The sequence below is a fragment of the Trifolium pratense genome, linkage group LG5 (assembly GCF_020283565.1).
Source record: "Trifolium pratense cultivar HEN17-A07 linkage group LG5, ARS_RC_1.1, whole genome shotgun sequence".
NCBI classification, from domain to species: domain Eukaryota; kingdom Viridiplantae; phylum Streptophyta; class Magnoliopsida; order Fabales; family Fabaceae; genus Trifolium; species Trifolium pratense.
Genome location: NC_060063.1, coordinates 5,297,066 through 5,318,869, shown reverse-complemented (window position 1 = coordinate 5,318,869; position 21,804 = coordinate 5,297,066). Strand labels below are relative to the sequence as shown.

The 21,804-nt window shown below is 31.9% G+C and overlaps 1 protein-coding gene across 1 annotated transcript; it reads right to left on the bottom strand.

Annotated features, from left to right (window-relative positions):
- Nucleotides 1–1,809: 1,809 nt before the first annotated feature.
- On the bottom strand, nt 1,810–5,462 carry LOC123884892 (F-box/kelch-repeat protein At3g27150-like). The gene is made up of 3 exons (XM_045934117.1): nt 5,226–5,462; nt 4,287–4,840; nt 1,810–3,131 (listed from the first exon to the last, which is right to left on the bottom strand). Exons 2-3 carry the CDS (start codon nt 4,750–4,752, stop codon nt 2,416–2,418), a joined length of 1,182 nt encoding a protein of 393 aa, XP_045790073.1. The 5' UTR covers nt 4,753–4,840; nt 5,226–5,462; the 3' UTR covers nt 1,810–2,415.
- Between the last annotated feature and the right edge of the window lie 16,342 nt (nt 5,463–21,804).

The following is a 21,804-nucleotide window of genomic DNA, read 5'->3' as shown; positions in this document are numbered from 1 at the left end:
AGAACATCATTTATTTAAATTGTAAATAGTATTAAAAACATAAAAAATAATCATTTATCCGTGTAACTAACATAAAAAAAAAGTCATATTCTGCATCGTTTTTTTTTTTGAAACAATATTCTGCATCGTTGAAATTGAACCGATAAATAAAAAATTAAGAAATAATTAATAAATAAAATTAACATTTACACAACAAATAAAATAAATAATAAAATACCTAAATGTTCAATGGATTCAACAACTTTTCTTTAATTCCTTAATTGTTTTAATAAAAAGACTCTTAAAACATAAAAAAATAAACAACTCCTTACCAAAGAAAAAAAAAAGAAAAAAAACAAAAATATCACTGGGAGAGAGTCAAACTAGCGACCTCTCCATCTAGGGGTCTTACAACACGCGCGCGATACCATTGCGGCAGATACAACTAGTTGTAAATTTTATGTTACGAACTATACTTAACCAATTATATTAATGATGGGCCAAAAAAAAAATTTGAGGCCCCAATATTTTGGAGGCCCTGAGCTGGAGGCCTGGTTGCCTTGCCCCAAAACCGGGCCTGCCTATAAGAAGGACTTAGGTGTGCAATCTCTAAACCTAATATATCTCACTTCACACATCTTACTAACTCGAGTATTCTGAGTGTTTACATGGGATTATGATCCTCTTCATTTCTGAAAAGAAATAAAGAGCTCCATTTAGAGAAATAAACACAAATAATTATTTATTTATTTACTTCACAAATTTGAATAATTTAAAAAATATTTAATGATAGTGTGATCCACTTAGTGGTGGAATTCACTAGCTATTTTTGTGGCTATCTCTCTCCAAACTCTCCAATTTTTTTTAAGAAATAGAGGTCTATTTCTTTATGAAATAGAAAGGATCCTAACTCGTTTGGAGATATCTCACCACTAACTTTAACCTTGAAGCGATGCTACTCGACGCGGACCACCCGTTCAAATTGATATTAAAATTTATTGTCAAATTTGTGTGTTAATATATATAGCACACCTTTATTGATTATTAATACATTTTCTATTTTCCTTTATCTGTTTTTTTTTAAACAATTTTCCTTTATCTGTTAGATTCTATATATAATGCTAATCATACGCAGACATCACTATAAACCAATCAACTATCTTATTTAACTAGCAGTTTACATATACTAATTAATTAACTACTTAATTAATAAAAAATCCTAATAAAAAATACCTAATCATATTCAAACTGTTGATAATATTAAATATGTTTGATAGTTGATTAAGAAAGTGATGTAGACATCAGTACTATAATGTCCAGCTAAAGTGTAACCTGACTTGGAAAATTGTATGTTCAGACAATGTGGTCCTTAAAATTAACAAAATTTAAGAAATAATTTTTAAAATTGAGAATCCTCGATCACACTTTTTTTTTTTTTGACTTTTGTTTCAATCGAAGGGATTATAAATAAATTGTGAATATATATAATTTATATGTAAGATAATTATATACTTAAATAAACGACAAATGAACAACAAGCTGCGACGTTAATTTTTTTTGAATATGACAATACAAATTCTTTTAAGCACTACATCTAAAGACTTAGGAGATACAATATTGTTATATAACCTCTTACCAACACAAAATGACCAATTTAATGTGTTTAACCATTTTCAATTTCAAAGATCATTTAAAAAATTTATTATTTTCTGAGTATTAAATTATTATACATTCTCAATAACTAAATTGGTGGTTCAATTTAAATTAACTTAATGTGTAAAATAATAGATTTTTAATTTTGAGAAGGAAATTTGGAAGATAGAAATAAACAACAACACTTTTGCATTAGAACTTTGAAGATTAAAAGGTGCATTTACCTCTCATATTATTACATAAGCATCCATAGATGGTGCATTTACCTTTTTCATTCCATGCATAGTATAAAGATAAAAGGAACAAGATACATAAACAAGCTTGGTAAGATATTAAGCCAATGATCATCAAGTAGTTTCATGAAATGAAACCATATATGGCTTAATTACTAGAAAAACATTTTTCTTTTTGAATAAGGCTTACAAGCTAGCTAGAAAGTTTGAAAAGTAAAAAAGAGAATTCCGCCAACAACGAAGATTGCTCCAATTGGTAAGAGTTCACCTTAGATTTCACAAGGACTTGAGTTTAAACTTTTCTGTCGATGTGAGAATCTCGTTGTTGGATTATAAGTAAATATTTTTCTTAACTTTCTCTTAATCTTTAGACTTTCCTTAACCCTAGTGAGTCTTTGGAGACCCAACTTGGCTAAGTTTTTATTCTTCATAAAAAAAAAAAAAACACACACACATAAATAAAAGTCCACATTAACCTTCAACTTTTTCTTCCTTCGTTTCCAAGAAACTCCACTTATTCCATGAACTTCAAACTTCAAACTTTAACTTCTCAAGCTAACATCACAGCACAATTGTGAATAAAAGGATTATGATTTCCACTACCACACACAATTTGCTTCCATTCCAAAACCTCCAAATCAGGATGAGGCAAACAAGTATAACAAGAGTTAGAAGTAGTACCAATAACAATCAATTCATTTCCCAAAGATTTGAAAGCTACACCCCAACCACCTTGTAATTTATCGGCTCGAACAGGAACAAACCCTAATTTCTTCCACGAATTCGTACCTTTCACATAAACCTTAACCTCATTTGATGAAGCATCAAGTGTGTACAATTCATTGTTAACAACAGCTATAAGAGGCGATCTCGAACTCGAAAGAACAATATCTTTCAACATGTTTGGAATCAAATACCATTTGTTGGTCATTTCATCGAAGAATTCGCCACATGTTAGATCCTTGTCTTTCTCATCTTGTCCTCCAATCACATAAAACTTGTTGTCCAAGTAACAACCTGAACAAGATTTTCTCGTTTGGTTCATGTTTGGAAGTTTTTCCCATGTTTGGTTTTCTGAATTGTATTTTTCAGCTGAATTTAGAACTTGAATACAGTTTTCAGTTTCAAGTCCACCAGCAACATAAGCAAAAGTGTCACAAGAAGCTGTTGCAAAACGACACCTTGGTATTATCATTGATGGATCTTTAAACCATTCATTTGTTGTTAGCTCATACCTCCAAATAACTGCTCCATCCATCTCCATACCTGTTAATTGATTTGTTCAAAGAATAAATGAATCAAACACTTCTTTTAATCATTAAAAATGTAAAATTATGAAAGTTGATTGTCATTTTGGTCCATATTGTGCGAGATTGTACCTTTATAGTCTCTGAATCTATTGAAATTACAAAAATATTTCAGAGTGTCTTTTATGTTTGTAATTTATGCATGGACCTAACTGACTAATAAAGATACAAACGAGGACCAAACTACCTTACTAAAGACACATAGGAGGATCAATTTCACTACTAGAAATTTTTGTTTTCCTACGGATTTTGATCAAAAATCCATAGAAAATACATTTCTTGCGGATTTTCTCAAGGATTTTGGTTCCCAGCTAATATCTTTGTGGGTAATTGTTTTCTACGATTTTTGGAATCCTCAAGAAACTTTCTTGCAAAATTTTCTACCGAAAACAAGCACAAATCCGCAGCAAACCTTCATGCGAACAATCCTCGTATATTTACAATGTTTCTCAAAAGACACTATATATAATAATGGGCCATAACAAAGGCCGCCCAAAAGACTAAGAAGCCCAACTAAATAATAATTAAATTACCAACTAATATAAATTCTAAACTAATAAAAATTCTTAAATTATTTATTTAATATAATTTCATCCTATATCGCTGTTTAACTATAGTTCCTGAATTTTGTCGAAATTGCAAAAATATTCCGAAGTGTGTTTCATGCATGTATCAAACTAACTATAAAAGACATGTCTACGGACCAAATTAACTAACGATAGACAAATATGAATACGACGATTAAACTGACTAATATAAGACACACGTTTAGATATATTTTATAATTTTTATACAATAAGAGCAAGTGACACACTCTTTCACACATTCAAAGACTAAAATGACTAATGACTCAAATTTAAGTAAATTATCACTATATGTATCATATTTACAAAAATATCCTTGAGTATGTCTTCTTTTAGCAATTTCATGGACCGAATCGACTCGTAAAAGACAAATATTTAAAAACCAAACTAATTAACAATCGAAAGACAAATATATATACGAAGACCAAACTAACTAATAATGTTCAGAGACTATCGTGACACCGCTTCACACATTCAATGACTAGAAGAAAATTACTCAAAATTATGTTCATGTTAGAAATTTACAATACCTGAAACAAACAAATGTGTGCCAGCTGAAAAGGAGTCTTTAACACCAAATTCAAATTTGTAATCAGATGGAATAATAGGAAGTTTCTTGCATGACTTGAATCCACCATCAAACAAACACCAATTCCTTTCACCACTTGCTAACATAAAAACTAATGATTCTTTCAACCCTATCATTCTCCTTATCTTATAAATTTCACCACTCTTCATTAAATTCAAATACTTGTTGTTTAAGCAACATAATTTCCAATGTTTTGATATTGGAAACCTTGACAATATCATTGTCTCTATCTCATCACTGAGACATGGTAGAACATAATCTGCATCCTGAGGCTCTTGACCTAAGGAGGAACCATTTTTGTCACTTGAAAGTGACAATTTTGGAATTCTCAAATTTTCATTGGAGGAAGAGGAACCAATGAAACTACACATAGGTAATGATCTTTTTCTAGATACACTATAACTCATTTTTCCAATTTTTTTTCTTCCTTCTTTTTCTTTGAATGTTTTGATGAACCAAAACAGGCTTGAAAGTTTACACCTTATTGCTAATTATCTGTATAATTGTAGACAAAAATAAAAAAATGGTTAAAGTATGAGCAATTAAGAGTTACTAGAATTATATTATAATTTCATATGTTATAAGAACAAGAAACTCCATGCATTAATAATGAACTAAATCAGTTATTTTTATTTTTATTTTTATATTAACCCTCTGATTTTTAAGGAAAAACATCCCATAAAAACACTAGTTTTCTAAACACTAGTATACAACCTCGATCAGGACTCAGGAGTACTATATAGTTCGTACTTTGACCGAAAAATCTTTTATCATACTTTATTTTTAAAACCTTCATCGAACTCCGGATTATTAGAACCAGAGAGCTAAGACAAAAAAAGTTAACGATGTTGAAAATAAAGATGTTATAAAAGATGCTTACCTAGAAGACTTCACATCATGAGGTTGATTAGTGTTGAGAGGTTAACACACAAACATGCCAAGATTAAGAAAATAGAAGAGAATAAAAAGCCATCCACTTAAGACATTGAATTAATTAGTATAGTCTAACTCTAATCCATGCTGTAGTTAATGCTTGAAAGACTTGAAATGAGGAAATGAAGCAATTAAGAAGTATCAAACATGAAGACACCCTCCATTTTTTGTTAGGAAAATTAAGTGATTAAGTTAAGTAAAATAAGGTGTATGTTTAGAGATTAAAATACCCTTAGAGAATTAATATTTTATAAGATATGTCATCATCAACACTATCATTAATCCATTTTCTAACTCACAACTATCATTGTCATTTTTTATATTTTTTTTTTAAAAAAAAAGCTAAAATGAATATGCATTAAAGAGAAAGATACTATGTGTGCTGATTTCATAGTTCATATAGTATAGTTTAATTTTTCAATGGTTATTCAGCACTCAAAATGTGACAGAATAAAATATAAAAAACTAATTAAAGAATGAATAAAATATTAAGCAAAAGTGTGGGGCTTATACTTTGCTTTTTTTTTTGTCATTAATTATTCTATTTTTTCTGTCATATAACCAAATACCACCTTCAAAACATGTTCTTTCCTCTCACTTGCACAAAAGAAAAATAATTTCAATAATCATATAGAGGGATGGATCAAATTACATCAGTATAACATTTAATAAATAATTTTATAACATTTTTTAATATTAATTCTTCTGAAAATATGCTAAGAATTAAATTGATAGTAAGTGGATAAAGCTAGAAACCATATTGATAATTGATAATTAGTTATAAAAATATAAGGACTTAATTAATAGTATGCGGCTAAATATTACTTGACATAATAATAAAGTCAGAAATCTTTTTGAAATACTTATAAAAATCAATGACCTATTTGAGAATATCGTATAAAGTTACAGACCAATATTTTAATGATTTGCAGCACGAAATTTTAAATAAAGGTCTACAACTGTTATTTGAGCCACATTATTAGATTTTTTTATGTTTATGAGACTGAGTTGTAGTTCTCTGCGGTATGAAGAATCATGGCACGAAACAACCATTATTGTGATTGCAATTTTATTGTGATTGTTTTCAACCTAAATTTGGATTCATATGGTTTTACTAAACCATTCATTAAAACACTTGAATTCAAATAACTTGATTATTGTCATCACAATTTAAAACCTAACATGTAAAAAAATGAGTAATTTGATCAAATAACATCCTTGGTGTAACTAGAGAGAATCCAAAACAGAGAGGAGTGTGGTTAATATTCTTCATCAAGGTATTTACATTAAGATCGTGTATCATATGCACCATCTCAAAATGGTGCATTAGGTATAAGAGAAGTGTTAGAAATACTCTTTTCGATCTTTACCTTTTAATTGGTTGAAGTTCAGGTTAAAAATCATAATAATCCTATGGATGCAAATATTTTTTAAATCAACAGATTAGATTGAAAGATATTGTCTGCATCCCAATTCATGTGAGCATTATAGTTCAAGATGGTAAGTGCTAAGTGCAAAATCTTGAAGAAAAAAAAACAGTTTGCATAAGATGTGAACTGAGTTCGCTAATTAATTAGCGAACCTTATAAAATAGGGACGAAAAAAGGATGATAGATACAAAAATATTGGATTTTTTATGATTTGCATTCTAGAATGTGAACTATTTTTTCCCCCATTTTTCTTGTGTGTGTATAAAACAGCAAAATTCAAGAAAGAAAAACTAATGAACTAAGCAAATAATTTTAGACATAAATCTTGAAAATATATATCATCAAATAAAATATTCTAAAATTCACTACAATGAGTATTCCAAACTTATAAATTCAAGGAAATAATATTCATGCTAATATATTTTTTTAAACAGCTAAAGAATATATATATATATTAAAGAACCAAAAAATTATAAAAAGAAGCCACAAAACAAATCAAATCTATATTCGTGGAATACTAAGCAAACAATCAACACTTCTATTATCTTCACGTTAAATATAGTTAAACACTATACGTGACAAGAAAGATTCAAAAAATGCGCCACATCAACTTAATAACCAATTGGACCCTTCTGAAAAAAGTCAAACACGTGTTTTCTCTCTCTAACGACATCTTCTCTGAACTCTAGCGCCACCCTCATCCCTCAAATCCAACCCCCTCTTTTTCCAAGATGTAGCGGCTTCCGGTGGTGGTGCGACAAGCAGCGTTGGCCCTCCGCATCACCCTCTGTCCAGATCAGCGCCGAAAGTTTCAGATTGTTTCCTTCTAGTTCTGCGGCAGCTTCTTTCTAGTGTGGTGTTGACGGCGGTTTTGGGTCTTCATTCGTGGTGGTACTAGTTTTCCGGCGGTGGTTGCTTGTTTTGGGTCTTCGTTCGTGGTGCTACTAGTTTTCCGGCGGTGGTTGCTTGTTTGCAATGGTGTTGGAAGCTTTTGCTTCCTATTCCGCTCGGTTTTTGTTGGGCTGCATGTGGCGGATTCGGCCGTTTTTCGGTGGTGCTGGTTTGCAGGACATGTTTTTTAGTCTATGATGGTTTCCAAATATGCTGAGATTTGCAGGTTTCTTTGTATCCGGTCGACCTTTTTCGCATCGGTGTTGACGGCGAGCTGGAGACTTAACTGCCTAGGTTTTCATTCTACCGTTGCCCCATTAATTTTTGGCACTTAAAGCTACTTTTTGTATTCTGATGGGCCGATCACTTTTGATTCGAGATCGGGAGTTAGAGTCTTAGAAGAGGCATCTTTTTGGTTCGGGTTGATGGTCCTCTTTGGTGGTCTAGTGTTTGTGGTGTGTGCTCTAGGTGGTTGGAGTGTGTACTAGGTGGTGTCCATCTTTTAGCTTTTTCATTAGTGTTCCACTTATATACGGCGTCTCTATTTTGTAATTTCGTTTATCCCAACCTCTATGTAGAGACCGGTTTTTATTAATAATATTTTGCCCTTAAAAAAAAACTTAGTAACCAATTGTAATATTTTATTAGAAATATAAAAGTAATCCATCTTCTTCATATTCTTTTAATCAAAGTATAACCCCTTTTTTAATTGGTACTAATAGTATTTAATATTTACTTGATTGTACTTGTTGGTAACACAATGAGGGGAATCAAATCAAGCACGTCATCTGTTCTGTTCTTAATGCCTCAATCGTTGTATGTAAGTTTTAATTTTATACTTTTAACAAAGTTCATTCGTGGCATCCACAATTAATAAAGCTAGCAAGCTAGGTTAAAGTGTAAGAATAATTGATTTGATATATTTTCAAATTTTATTTTCTTCAAATAAAGTGTAAGAAATAAAAAACACTCTAAAAATATTTAATATCATGTGATAATTTGGTAATTTATTCTAATAAATGGGTTAGTAATATACAATAGTCGCAGACACCCGGCACATGAATATGAGCCGGATTTGCCTGTAAGGTAAATAAAATCTAATCGAAACTCACCAAAAAATAAATTCAAATTTTTCCGAATAATTCGTCACATGAGAAACTCACTAACAACTTAAATTCAAATATTACTTTGTTAGGTTTGTCCTTTTTTTAAAAAAATTCTAGGGTCATCCGTTTTCCCAAACTAGTTTATTAATGTAAGCTCTAGAATCAGGATCTGCCTGCATTGTGATTATGATATTGTGGACTTGCCTTTCAATATTTGTTTTGTCCTTTTAGTATACTTTTTTTTTTTTTTGTTGAAATCATTTTTTATTTTTTAATAAAAGAGGATCGGGTAAAATTCATTTTCTTTTTTTACTTTCACTACCAGTTTAATCTGGTTCGAGAGCCAGTTCTGGTATCAAGTGGTTACAGTCTTCTCCTGGTCGTAGATACGACGGATCGAATCGTAATTTTCCCTACCAAATTCAACATCAATCACCAGTAAAGCAACTAACGATTGTTTGGGTAAAATCCTTTCTATAGACTACATTTCAACGGTATCTATTATTTTATTTCTAAATTAATCATGCATATTTAACGTTTGTGTTAGAACAAGAGTACTTGGTTGTTTAATTTTATTTAATTGTAGCACTTGATTAGTGGAAGTGTATAGGATAAGCTTTCGGAGTTGGCCAGAGTATTAATATACTTTTATTTTTACTTAATTAATATACATATAATTTACAACAACAGAAACATTATACTTTTTCGAACGGCAAATGTATTATTATTAATAATCAGGTCTTTATACAAGATGAATATAAACCGGTAAAAGCTGAGCTATAAAATTAATGCTCTGTATATAAGCGGAACAAAAATATCAAAACAGACACTGCCTAAACGAGATCCACTTTTAATTTCATTCTTAGATACACTCCTCAGCTTTCAGACCACCCAACCCGACCCATAATGATGCAAGTAGACACTAACCCGAGTCAAAAGTTGACGAGGCAACGGTATAATGAGAACCTAGGCATATAAGTCTTAGCTCGCAGACCGCCTCCAAATAGTCAACACCGACGCAGTAAAGGTCAACCAGATACAAAGAAACCTACAAATCTCAACAAAGTTGGAAACCATCAGAGACTAAAAAAGAATCATGCAAATCTCAACAGATTTAAAAAACAGTCGGTCAAAACAGAGACAAAGAAACAAAACTAGAATGAAAGGAACCCAAATGGAATGAAAACAGCACACCTCACCGGAAAGAGGGTACGGGCCGGCGACGAAAACAGACTTACCAGAAAACACGCGACTCGACACCGGCGAGATGAGGTGATGTTGCGAAGCCAAAAACACGACCCAAAGGAAAACAAAAACGCGAAACAGAAACCACACCAAAGAAGAAGAAAGAACTGATATAAAACACGGCGCCGATCTGAAACACGGTGGTGCGGAGGGCTAGCTGCATCCTCGTCGCACCACCACCGTCTCCTTGTCTACATAGTGACAAAAAAGTTTGGTTTTGAGGGAGGAAATAGATCTGAGATTTCTTCGAGAGAGTTCGGAGAGAAAAGGTTTAGAGTTACTGATAGACTGGCCCTACAAGAACACAAGGGATTATTGAGGGCCAAAAACCCTCAATAATGCACAAAATTCACCACAAATGCAGGTCTTTTGACCGCTCGCCAGCTTTTCGTCTATTATTTTATTTTTTTCGTTGTTCAAGAAGGCAAAATACATTACTGAGGGTTTTTAGCCCTCAATAAGTTTGGTCAAAAATATCATGTTTTCTTATAGTGTGGAAAGCAAAGAACGACAAAAACATTATACTAATTAGAAAGCTATCAACATATTATTTTCATGAGTATAACTCATTTAATAGAGACGTTGTATATAATATATATGTAAAGATCAAGAGTTTTGGTGAAGTTAACTTAAAAGGTTGAAATTCTAATCATTCACTTAACTAAGAAAAAAAAAATTATACCAATACTAGTCCGAGTAGAACTAGACTTTGATTTCTTAAAAAAGAGGGGTTGGAAGACCCTATTGCAGGAAGTTGGAATCTATCCATTTTTTCTTTCCATTCACTAACCAAGTTTTTTAGTAGAGATTAATAATCAATAAAGTCGGAAGATACTTTAATCCAACAACATGGTTACTAAATCTAATGCTAATTCTTCATAATGCCTTAAAAAAACTAATGCTAATTTGGTTTAATCTATACTTAATAAACCCACTATTTTCCTTCTAAATTAGTACACATTTCCAAACACTAATGCTTTCAAAAGCAAGGGAAGATTATTAATCAATTATATTTTTATTAGCACTTATCATTTACCTAAACCATCACTTTTTGGGCTGCACAAAAGGTGTGATAATCATGGTATACTTCAAAAATGGAAAAAATAATTAATTTATGTTTTTAGCTTTTCAATTGGAGCTCACGAAAGGTGGTGATAATACTTTTGTTTAGTTTAATATATGTATAAATAAAATAACATCTCGTATCTTCATATACATTGAACCTTGCATGTTCTTCCACAGAATTATTTGTCTCATGTAATGCGACCAAATAATTCTTTTTACCAAGATACTAAAAGATTAATTAGAAGATATGCTTAAAGCCTATTTATATATGCTTTAAGGTTTACTAGTTTTGCCTCTAGTGTAGAGGTTGATTTTTCAAAACATATATAAGTCTTCAAAATCAAGATATTGTTAATGGTAAATGATACTTAAGTGTCGTTTTAGATTATTATAAACATGTCAATGCACAACTTTGATCACTAATATATTTAATTGTCTATTATAAAAATTATGTAAATTTTATATTTTAAAAATACCCATCGAGACAAATTGAACAATATTTTATTTGCTAATATTTATTTTTATATATTAATAAAAAATCACGATCAAAATAGATTATATAAATAGCGCGCATAATTCTCAAACGACACTTAAAAGGAATGGATGGATTATACAATAATATTTTAATTTGAACAGTTTATGTTTGAAAGTGAATTAGTGGCAACAAAGATGTGGAATGGAAACTATATATCATTATTTTTAGGTCATGTTAACTAAACTGAGACATTCTTTAAGTATTCTATTTATTCAAAAAGTCAAACATTTTAATTTCCAATGCGTTAATTTTACATACTTTCGTTTAGTGACACTTTAAAATCATGCAAAGATCTTTAAAATCAAATAATGGAAAAATTCAAAATAAAGGTATTTAACTAACTTAACTTCCAAAACAATAAACATACAAAACACCGCTAATGAATAAATATTATAAAGTTATATTGGAGCACTAGTTATGAAATTCAAAAGAAATAAATTTTTATTCGAATAAATATTATTTATAATTTTAAAAAGTGTAATACAAAAATTTCAATATTTATTTATCATATTTAGTTGTTTAATTAGTGTTTGAGAAACACTAGTTAGCATTTTCTAATATTATAATAGTCATTTAAATGATATTCCCTATTCTCCAAAACTTGTAAAAAAAAATACATCATATTAGTTAATTTTAGTTTATCACATATTCAGAGTTTTGAAAAAATCGCAAATTATGATAACAATAAAATGTGAAGATTGTGTCTTTTACCTCTCATTGAATACGTCGACTTAAGATTCCGTCTTTTAGACCCTTATAATGTTAACGAATTATGGTTTACCCCCTCACTGACCATGTCACGTCATTATTTATGCGGAATACTAAGTCAACATATTTCATAAAGGGGGTAAATGAGAGAATCTTCACATTACAGGCGGTAAATCAAAATTCGCCCACATTGCATGGGGTAAACACCTACTCCCTCCGGTCTTTAATATAAGAGAGATTTCACTTTTTAGATTCATTGAGAATCTAATGTATCTAATCCATCTAGATACATTAGTTTTTCAATGAATCTAAAAAGTGAATTCTCTCTTATTAAGGACCGGAGGGAGTATAACCCAATATACTTTTTTTTTACTCCCTCCAATCCTAAATATAAGAGAAAATTTATTTTTTAGATTCATTAAGAATCTAATGTATCTAGTTCATAATATGGTCCAGATGCATTAGATTCTCAATGAATCTAAAAAGTAAACTTCCTCTTATATTTAGAACTGGAGGGAGTAGTCAGGTAGTCTAGTACTTAGAAATTCTATCTTAAAAGTAAATATAGAGTTCAAACTCTAACATTTCTATATATAATGCCATGTTTCTACTTAACTAAACTCTCAAAGAACTCAAAATCTACCTTTTTACTAGAAGTCAAAGATATCAAATATGGAATGGGTAATAAAACAGTCATATCCACTCATATTTTAGCCAAACTATTGTGCATGTATCCGTAAAATGTGTTACTCAGTGGTAGAGTTGGGACCAATGAATAAATGTTATGAAGATTCTCCCTAACAAATTAACTAGTAACTTTTAAATGTAAACAAATGTTTTAGTCATCTAAAGTGACCATCTCACAAGTTGAAAAGCCATACCAAATTACAAAGAGCCAAAGTTGATGCTAAGGTATGGTATGGTGATGCATTCCTAAGTAAAAAGAAACTAATAATAGTAATATTATAAGCAGTTCCCAAGGAAAAAAGAGAGCATCTCACACGTCATGTTTAATTTACTCCCCCGTCCCTAATTATAAACACTTTTTTAAAGGAAAAACTTGTGTCTAAATATAAGCTTATTTTCAATACCCTAGACACATTTATTATTACTTTTCTAAATATAACCCTACTATTACAATATAATAATTATAATACCAAAAAAATACATATTTATTACACTATGAACTTCTTTTTTTGGTACATCACTACCAACTTTTTTTAATAAGCGTGAAAAGTTACAAAGGGGACTAATATTAAAGGACGGATAGAGTAATTAGATAGATTTTGAGTCATCTGTGAAGTGACTATCTCAGGAGTTGAGAACCTATAAAAGGACACTACTCTTGGTCTATATTGCACATTTTTATTTGTTTTCTGAATAAATATAATATATAAGATACATGAGTGTATGTTATTTTAATGAATTGTTTGGGTCTGTCTAAACGGTATGAGAGATAAAATTTCATCTTCATCCTCATACCTATTTCATGGATACTTTTTCCTCCATCCTCATCCCCACGAGAAAAAATTCTCCGTCTTCGAATCCCTAAATGGGACAATCCCCACGAGGATCTCGATTTACAGATCAAATTGACATCCCTATTAGTTACATGTATGACTGTTTTTTATGTTATTAATTTTAAGCCACATATGCATAAAAATGACATGTGCAAATTAAAAAAAATTAAATGCCACATATGCATGTCACCTCATAAAAAATAAAGATTTTATGCCAAGTTGTCAAGCAGAGGGTAAAAAGAGAGAATCTTAATATTGCAGGGGGTAATCCCAAGTTTTTTTTTGCAGGGGGTAATGCAAAATTGGCTTATTTTGCAGGGGGGTAAAACCCTATTTACCCTTAATTTTATTTACATTTGAATAAGGATTATTCTTTTTTAATTTTTTACTTCTTTTTCATTAAGAAGACTATTTTTAACATTTGAAGTCGAACCTCCAAATAGTCAAAACCGACCCTGATTCGAGTCATGTCAGAAATAATCATCCGTAAGATTTTACTTATCTTTCGGTAGAACTCTCGACTTCTATTAGTTCATTTCCTTTAATAAGAAAGAGTCATGTCGCACACATTTTTTTTTTTATATTATATCACACACATTACAAGCACCAAATATTCATGCTACTTTTTGTTTTTTTACTCAATGTTCATATGCTACTTTAGATCCGCATGGTTTAAATGTTCTACCTATTAAGGTGGTGTGAAAATATATTTTTATATCTACGATGACTCTAGAATTTCACGTTGTGAGGATAATATTCTTTCTTTTTGGGTACAACAACATACACGGGCAATTATTCTATATATATTTTTTCAAAAATGGAGAGCATCAGATCATAGTAAGTCATCGACATCCTAACTATGTTGGCACCTCAATGAACTATCACTCCTCTACCACCTCAATGAGCATGGCATCATATATCTTGTGCTCTATTTCATTTTATTATTAGTCATTAACTATTAACTTTTACATATATTAATCTTTAATTTATGGTTTTTTCTAATTAATCCTCTTATAAATTGAGGCTATATGTCCTATGGTGACGTGACATGATGTGGTACCAATTAAATTCATTCACATGTATTTAAGTCAAATATAATTAATTTTTTACCACAAAGTAATTTTAACTACTTTTATTTTTAAATTAATTATATTTTAAGTATTATATTCTATGAATTTACATTTTGATCTTAATTGCTTCTAATTTGTTTGTCTCTTCTTCAAATTATTTTACGGTCTCAAATAACTTTCTTCTTCGCATTAAAAAAAAAACTTTCTTCTTATCGTCAAAAAACTTTAAATTCATCTTCGTTATGATTTCACCTTCAGATTCGTTCTCTGATTTCACATTCAAGCTTCAGATTCGTTCTTTGTATGGAACCTTCAAGCTTGAGAGTGATTAAAACACACAACAAAATAAAAAATAAAATCAATGTTACCTAGTCGAATCCGATTCTGGAACAAACGTAGCCGATGATGGACAAGTGATTCCGGAAGAGGTGAATGAGCGTTTGAAGGTTGAAGGAATGGCAAGAAGAAGCGGCAATTGCAGAAGAGGAGAAACGACGACGACAATTGCAGAAGAAAAGAAGCGGTCACGACAAAGAAGAAGACCACGACGAAGAAGAAGTGTCTTGTTGAAGGAAGGATCACAAGTGAAGCGGAAAATTGTGGCCAATGATAAGAATGAAGAAAGAAGCAGTGAAAAATTGGTGGTTGATCGTAAAATTTGGTGCTTGAAGTTTGTTGTGATGAAAATTGACGGTAAAATGAAGCGTTTACACAAATAGCCTAAAATATAATTAAAGAAAAATAGTAACCTAAAATATAATTAATTGAAAATAAAAGTAGTTAAAATTACTTTGTGGTAAAATATTATTTATGTTTAACTTAGATACATATGGATGAATTTCATTGGTGCCACATCAGCATAGGGCATATTCCCTCAATTTATGTGAGGGTAAAGAAGTAGTCACCTTAATTTATTGTTTTGAGACAATTTTATGTCTAATTTTTCTAAAAATAGGTGAGTAGAGGTGTTCACATACATGACCCAAAACTGGTGTTTTTCTAAATTGAATCCTAACTAAAAAGAACACAGGTAACATGTCAAAAGAGAATCACACACCTCAATTCAAAGGTTAGATTAATGCACAAAAATCCATCTTAAGCTCCCAAGAAGATTATATAAATTTTCTAGCCTCACAAAATTCTTTCTACTCTTCCTCGTCATCGTCTTCTTCAGGAGCCTCTTTTAGCCACTAAAGAAGAAAAAAAACAAATTAATGGCTTAAATAAGAAACTAATGAATCTAATGGGAGAGCTGTGAAGAAGAAAGTAACATAAGCTTAAGTGTGTAAAAATAGATGAAGATACTTACTTGAATAAAAGTTTGTGCAAAATACTTTATCCGACTCATCTGCTTCTTTCTTCTCATCTTCCCAACTCAAAATAGCATCTTCTTCTATAATTAATATCTTCATTATACATGTAATGCAAAATCTGAAAGAAATTAACAAGTCAAAACAAAAGGAAGGGAAAGTCGAATGTCGTGTTTGAATGTGAAACTGTTGACTCAAATCGTTTTAACAATGAGGTAATCCCTCCGTAACATTTTATAAGCAAATTTCACCTTTTAGGTTAATTGCATAATTAATGTAACTGGACTATATTATGCAATGAACCTAAAAATGTGAAATTTGCTTATAAAATGTCACGGAGGGAGTAGTGTATAAACCGCATCAAAATGGGAGATCTACTATCACAAAATAACTCTACTGCTGCCAACAAATCAAGTCATGAGACTGTATGAGAGTGTGAAATATTTGTAGGAACTTTAATTGTGTTAAAATCCATTTCACAACATTGTTAACTCACTGCCTTTTGACAAAACGGCGGTGCTTAAGTTGTGATTTATCTTATAAGTCGTTTCCATATGACTGATATATAATACTGTTTAAAGTTGAGTCCATGTTACAGTTTTCCTAATTTAGGAATGATATACAAATATCTTTAGAAGTAAATGGAAAATATAAGCTGCTTTATACTCCAGTAACCTTTTGGATATGCATACCGGCCAAACGAATAAACACAATCAATAACCTGTCTGACCAGTAAAAGATAAGCATACCTGTGTGAACAAAGGAGCATACTCCTTAGCAGATTCCAAACACATTTCTTCAAATTTTAGAATCACTTCAATCTGGAGCAAAAATATTGAACGTATGAGCATAGGGTAGACTGTTAAGTCAAAAAAATAGAATAGGAATGGCATTGAGCAAACAGCCACAAAGCATTTGAACAATCAACTTGCTGAAAACAAAAAAACTTGCACAGTTCAAAAAATAAGAATCTTATTTTACAATAACAATCAGATGAAAATTGACCAAAATCAAAGAATACTCAGCATAGAACCCAAAAGAGATTTTAATTGACACTGCCAAAGAAATAAAAGAACTATAAAACACCAATGTACTTCTCATAAATGAAAATAAATTTCAGCAAAACCATATAGAGCAAACTCTTTTTCAGTGGTTTTCAAATTTCAAAGAATTTCACAATGAGATAAAGCTTGAAAAGAATGGAAATGAATTCTTGTATTCAATCCTCAAATGAATATTATGGTACTGAGAATAGTATTATTTATACTATTGTAAATGCTTTAACTAAAAACTGAATTAGTTATGGGAGTTGCACACATTTCAGACCCTTGCTGAAGGACTAAACTATAGCTGATCTGATACAATTATTACAGCCAAGTTATACATACACCCAGTGGTTTCTCTTGATATTTTATTAGATATTGATCTATATATGTCTTTTAATTTTCAGTATCTTCCATTTGATTCATCAATTTCCTCACAGAGCCACCCAGTTGATTTATTTAACATGAACATTCTGCATAGTTCGTTACTTATCTCTCAAGTGACAATAGAAAACTGGATGAAAGCTCACCTGCTGAACTATGTGGCATGTCTACAGCATACTTCATCATTGCATAAAATAAAGCTCCAGCACAATCAGCAGCTATCTTATTGTATGACAACCTAGCAAAAAGTAATGTTTCTACAAATTAGTTGCTAGAGAATGCATATTAAAAGTGTCATCATCATATAGGAACAATTAAAACATATAATGAATGAGAACACTGGTTCAAAAAATTGAAGCTGTAGAGAGATAAAAGTTCTAAATACGTTCCATGAAGATAGAATAGCTTCTAGACGAAATGGAACACTGGTTCTTTAGCATATTTAGATAGGGTCAATTAGAGTCATGTCTGACTGTGTGTTGTTAGTAGTGATTGTGTTACTGTTATTATGTGTAACCTATTCTTACAATCAAATATGGAAAAGGGGTAAGATCTACATAAGCTATTTTTATCTTGGGGGGGTATGAAAATAAGCTAAGCAGTCTACACTCAACTTCAAATAATAGACATAAGTGTATTACATACTTCAAAGAGTTGACTTCTAAAGTCAAATGATTTTCTTGTATATTTTCATGCACAGCTCTGAGAAAAGTTGCTTCAACCTGCAAATGATGGACAATTAAAAATCTGACATCCACAAAATGCAACCAGTGTAAGTTTGCATGTAAAAATCCTCACCTCTTTGTCAAAGTCATCTCTTAAATCGTCATTATCATCTTCATCGGAATCAATAGAATTAGGTTTCAGCTCCCCAGAAGGTGGAAGAGTATTTCCATCAAGAATTAACTCCAGTTCATCTTCCAAAGCTTTCACTGCCTCCAAAATTTTATCTTCAGTAATAGGTGCCACTGAATGCCTCCACTCTTCCTCGTGGCCTCCTTCACATTTTGGCCAAATATAACCAACCCCACCAAAACCTAGCTGATCAATAGAAGAATGTAAAATAAGAAACAGTTAATTCCCAATAAAATGAAATTTTTATCAATCAAATCTTAGTGTAACTAAACAGAACATACTATAACAGCATGTATCGACTATGAATTGAAGCTGAATTGTTACCAAGAAACACAAAGTATCAGCAAATTTCTATGTTGGAGTTGTTAAGAGACCCACGTTGGATGCGAGATGGCCTAAAGATATGTTTTTATAAGTGAGGGTAATCTATGTCAAAAAAAAAAAAAAAAAGTGAGGGCAATCCGCACCTCGCAAGCCGGTTTTGTAGGGTTGAGTTAGGCCCAACCCAAAATTCTAAGAGGAGTCAAGCAAGTCTCCAGATATATTGCTCGTACACTACCAGCGATACTTGAAACATCAGATAAGATAATCTATTGTGAAGAAGTTTATCAGTGCTAATAAGTCAGAAGACATCTCCCATATATCAGCTTCAAACTTCAATCTACAATATACTCATGATGAGAGTGAAAAACAGGGATCATATAACAAACTCAAGAAAGAGCTGAGTTACAACAAACACACAGTGAAATGGAAGCTAGAGGCACTCCTATCCTGTGTGGATCTGTTAGTTTAGGTGCAACTTGCAATGGTCATAAATTAATTTGTTGACACAAGGTCCTTAATTTGTTGTTACAGTAAAGTTAGAACCTTTCTAAACACTTTTTCCCACGTTACTAGAGAAAAAGGAAGACTAAGAATAATTGGGAGACCATTCATCCAAAAGGACTCAAATCTATACAGCCTCTCTAAATTGGATTTTGACAAACCATAAAAGCAAGGTTGACCCATGTACTCAACCCAAAAAAGTTAGAAAATGTTTTGATAGTGATTATTGCACTTTCAAAACTAAAAAATGCATGAAAGAATTATCTTAAGCAAGTTAAAAAATGTTTTGATAGTGACCCATGTACAACCTGGAAGCATGAAAGACAACAAAGAATAACTGAAAAAATGCATCTATATTCCCATCAAATAACAAAAAACAGAAATAAACAAGCACAAAGAATTTGACAAACATCTTAGATACACTTAGGATCATCAAACACGAAAATAAATCACTAGATTTATATATGTACAATATAAGAAAGAACATTATGGCAACTAATAATATTTACATATTATAATAATACAAAAACACTAAACCAAATAATTAAGGGCTTCATTTATTCTTGAGCATCAAGTAAAGTATACAGTTTAAAAGATCCTGATACTTAGATTTAGTGACAACCTGACTACTGCGGCGAAGTGTTAATAATTTTGAAGCAGTCCAAACGTATGAGAAACATTAAGGATGGCAGTATGGGTACTAAAATGGAATAGACAGCACAGGACACAAACCTTAAAAGACAATACAACACCAGGTTCCAAAGCAGATCCTGATTTCATAGTCACCCCATCGCATACAATGCCATACCTAAGTTTACACCCATCTTCTTGTTGAATATGTAAATTGATTTTGGGTTTGTTAGTTTTGGGCCTTAGGAAGTTTAAGCCCAAATTTAGTAATAAGTAGTAAGTCTAAAGAATGTTCTAGAGATATGTGGAAATAAGTAGAAGTCATAGTAGAAAATGTATGTAGTAGTAGAAGTGTGTAGAACTCTCTCATGGAATTATGTAGAAGAGTCTCTTGAAGTATGTAGAACTCTCCCTTGAAGGCTATAAATAGGGGAGAGCTAGTCATTTGTAAATCAAGCCAAAAATTACAAACACTCAATAATATAAGTAGCATTCCCTTCCAACAAGTTTCATATCCTCTCTCAAATACTTAAACACTTTCTCCACCTATTAAAGCTTCCTTCCAACAAAGTGGTATCAAGAGCTTGAAGGTCCTCTTAAAGATGGCGAATAGTGGTGTTCCTCTCCAAGTCCCGATGCTCACAAAGAGCAACTACGACAATTGGAGTCTGAGAATGGTGGCTCTCCTTGGCGCACACGACGTGTGGGAGATAGTCGAGAAAGGCCTTGTAATCCCGGAGAATGAAGGTACTTTATCTCAAACTCAAAAGGATGGTTTGAGAGATTCAAGGAAGAGAGACAAGAAGGCTCTCTGTCTAATCTATCAAGGATTAGATGAAGACACGTTCGAGAAGGTCTCGGGAGCAACGACGGCTAAAGAAGCATGGGAGAAACTTCGAACTTCTTACAAGGGAGCCGATCAAGTAAAGAAGGTACGTCTTCAAACACTAAGAGGAGAGTTTGAAGCTTTGCATATGAAAGAAGGTGAACTTATCTCTGATTACTTCTCAAGAGTTTTGACGGTTACTAATAATCTAAAAAGAAACGGAGAGAAGTATGATGATGTAAGAATCATGGAGAAAGTTCTTAGATCGGTAGATCCAAAGTTTGAGCATATTGTCACCGTCATCGAAGAGACAAAAGATTTGGAGGACATGACAATGGAGCAACTTCTTGGGTCATTGCAAGCTTATGAGGAAAAGAAGAAGAAGAAGGAAGATATCGAGGAGCAAGTACTCAAGACACGAGTCGATTCACCTAGAGAAGAGCATGGTCGAAGCAACCAAAGACGAGGTGGCGCTCGAGAACGTGGACGTGGTCGTGGATATGGAGGCGGACGAGGTTGGAGGCCTAATGATGACAACAACCAAAGAGGAGAAATCTCATCAAGAGGTCGTGGGAGAGGATCTCCAAAACCAAGGTATGATAAGTCACGGGTTAAATGCTATAATTGTGAGAAGTTTGGGCATTATGCTTTCGAATGTAGAGCTTCTGGAAATCATAGAGTTGAAGAGAAGGCCAACTATGTTGAAGAAATAAGGCAAGAAGATGGAACATTATTGTTGGCGCACAAAGATAATGAAAGAGGTGGAGATAATCAATGGTACCTTGATAGCGGTGCAAGCAACCATATGTGTGGGCGAAGAAGCATGTTCGTAGAGTTAGACGAATCAGTGAACGGGAACGTGGCTTTCGGAGATGAATCAAAAGTGGCAGTGAAAGGTAAAGGAAACGTTCTCATCCGCTTGAAAAATGGGGATCATCAATTTATTTCCAATGTTTACTATGTGCCAAACATGAAGAGCAACATCTTGAGTCTAGGACAACTCTTAGAGAAAGGTTATGACATTCAATTGAAGAATAATAACCTTTCTATAAGAGATCATTCAAACAAGTTCATTGCTAAGGT

Excerpts from the sequence above, each read along its gene's own strand:
- LOC123884892 (XM_045934117.1), bottom strand. The coding sequence starts at position 4,752 with ATGAGTTATAGTGTATCTAGAAAAAGATCATTACCTATGTGTAGTTTC. Across the intron at positions 3,132-4,286 it reads CACACATTTGTTTGTTTCAG|GTATGGAGATGGATGGAGCA; the intron begins GTATTGTAAATT and ends ATCAATTAACAG.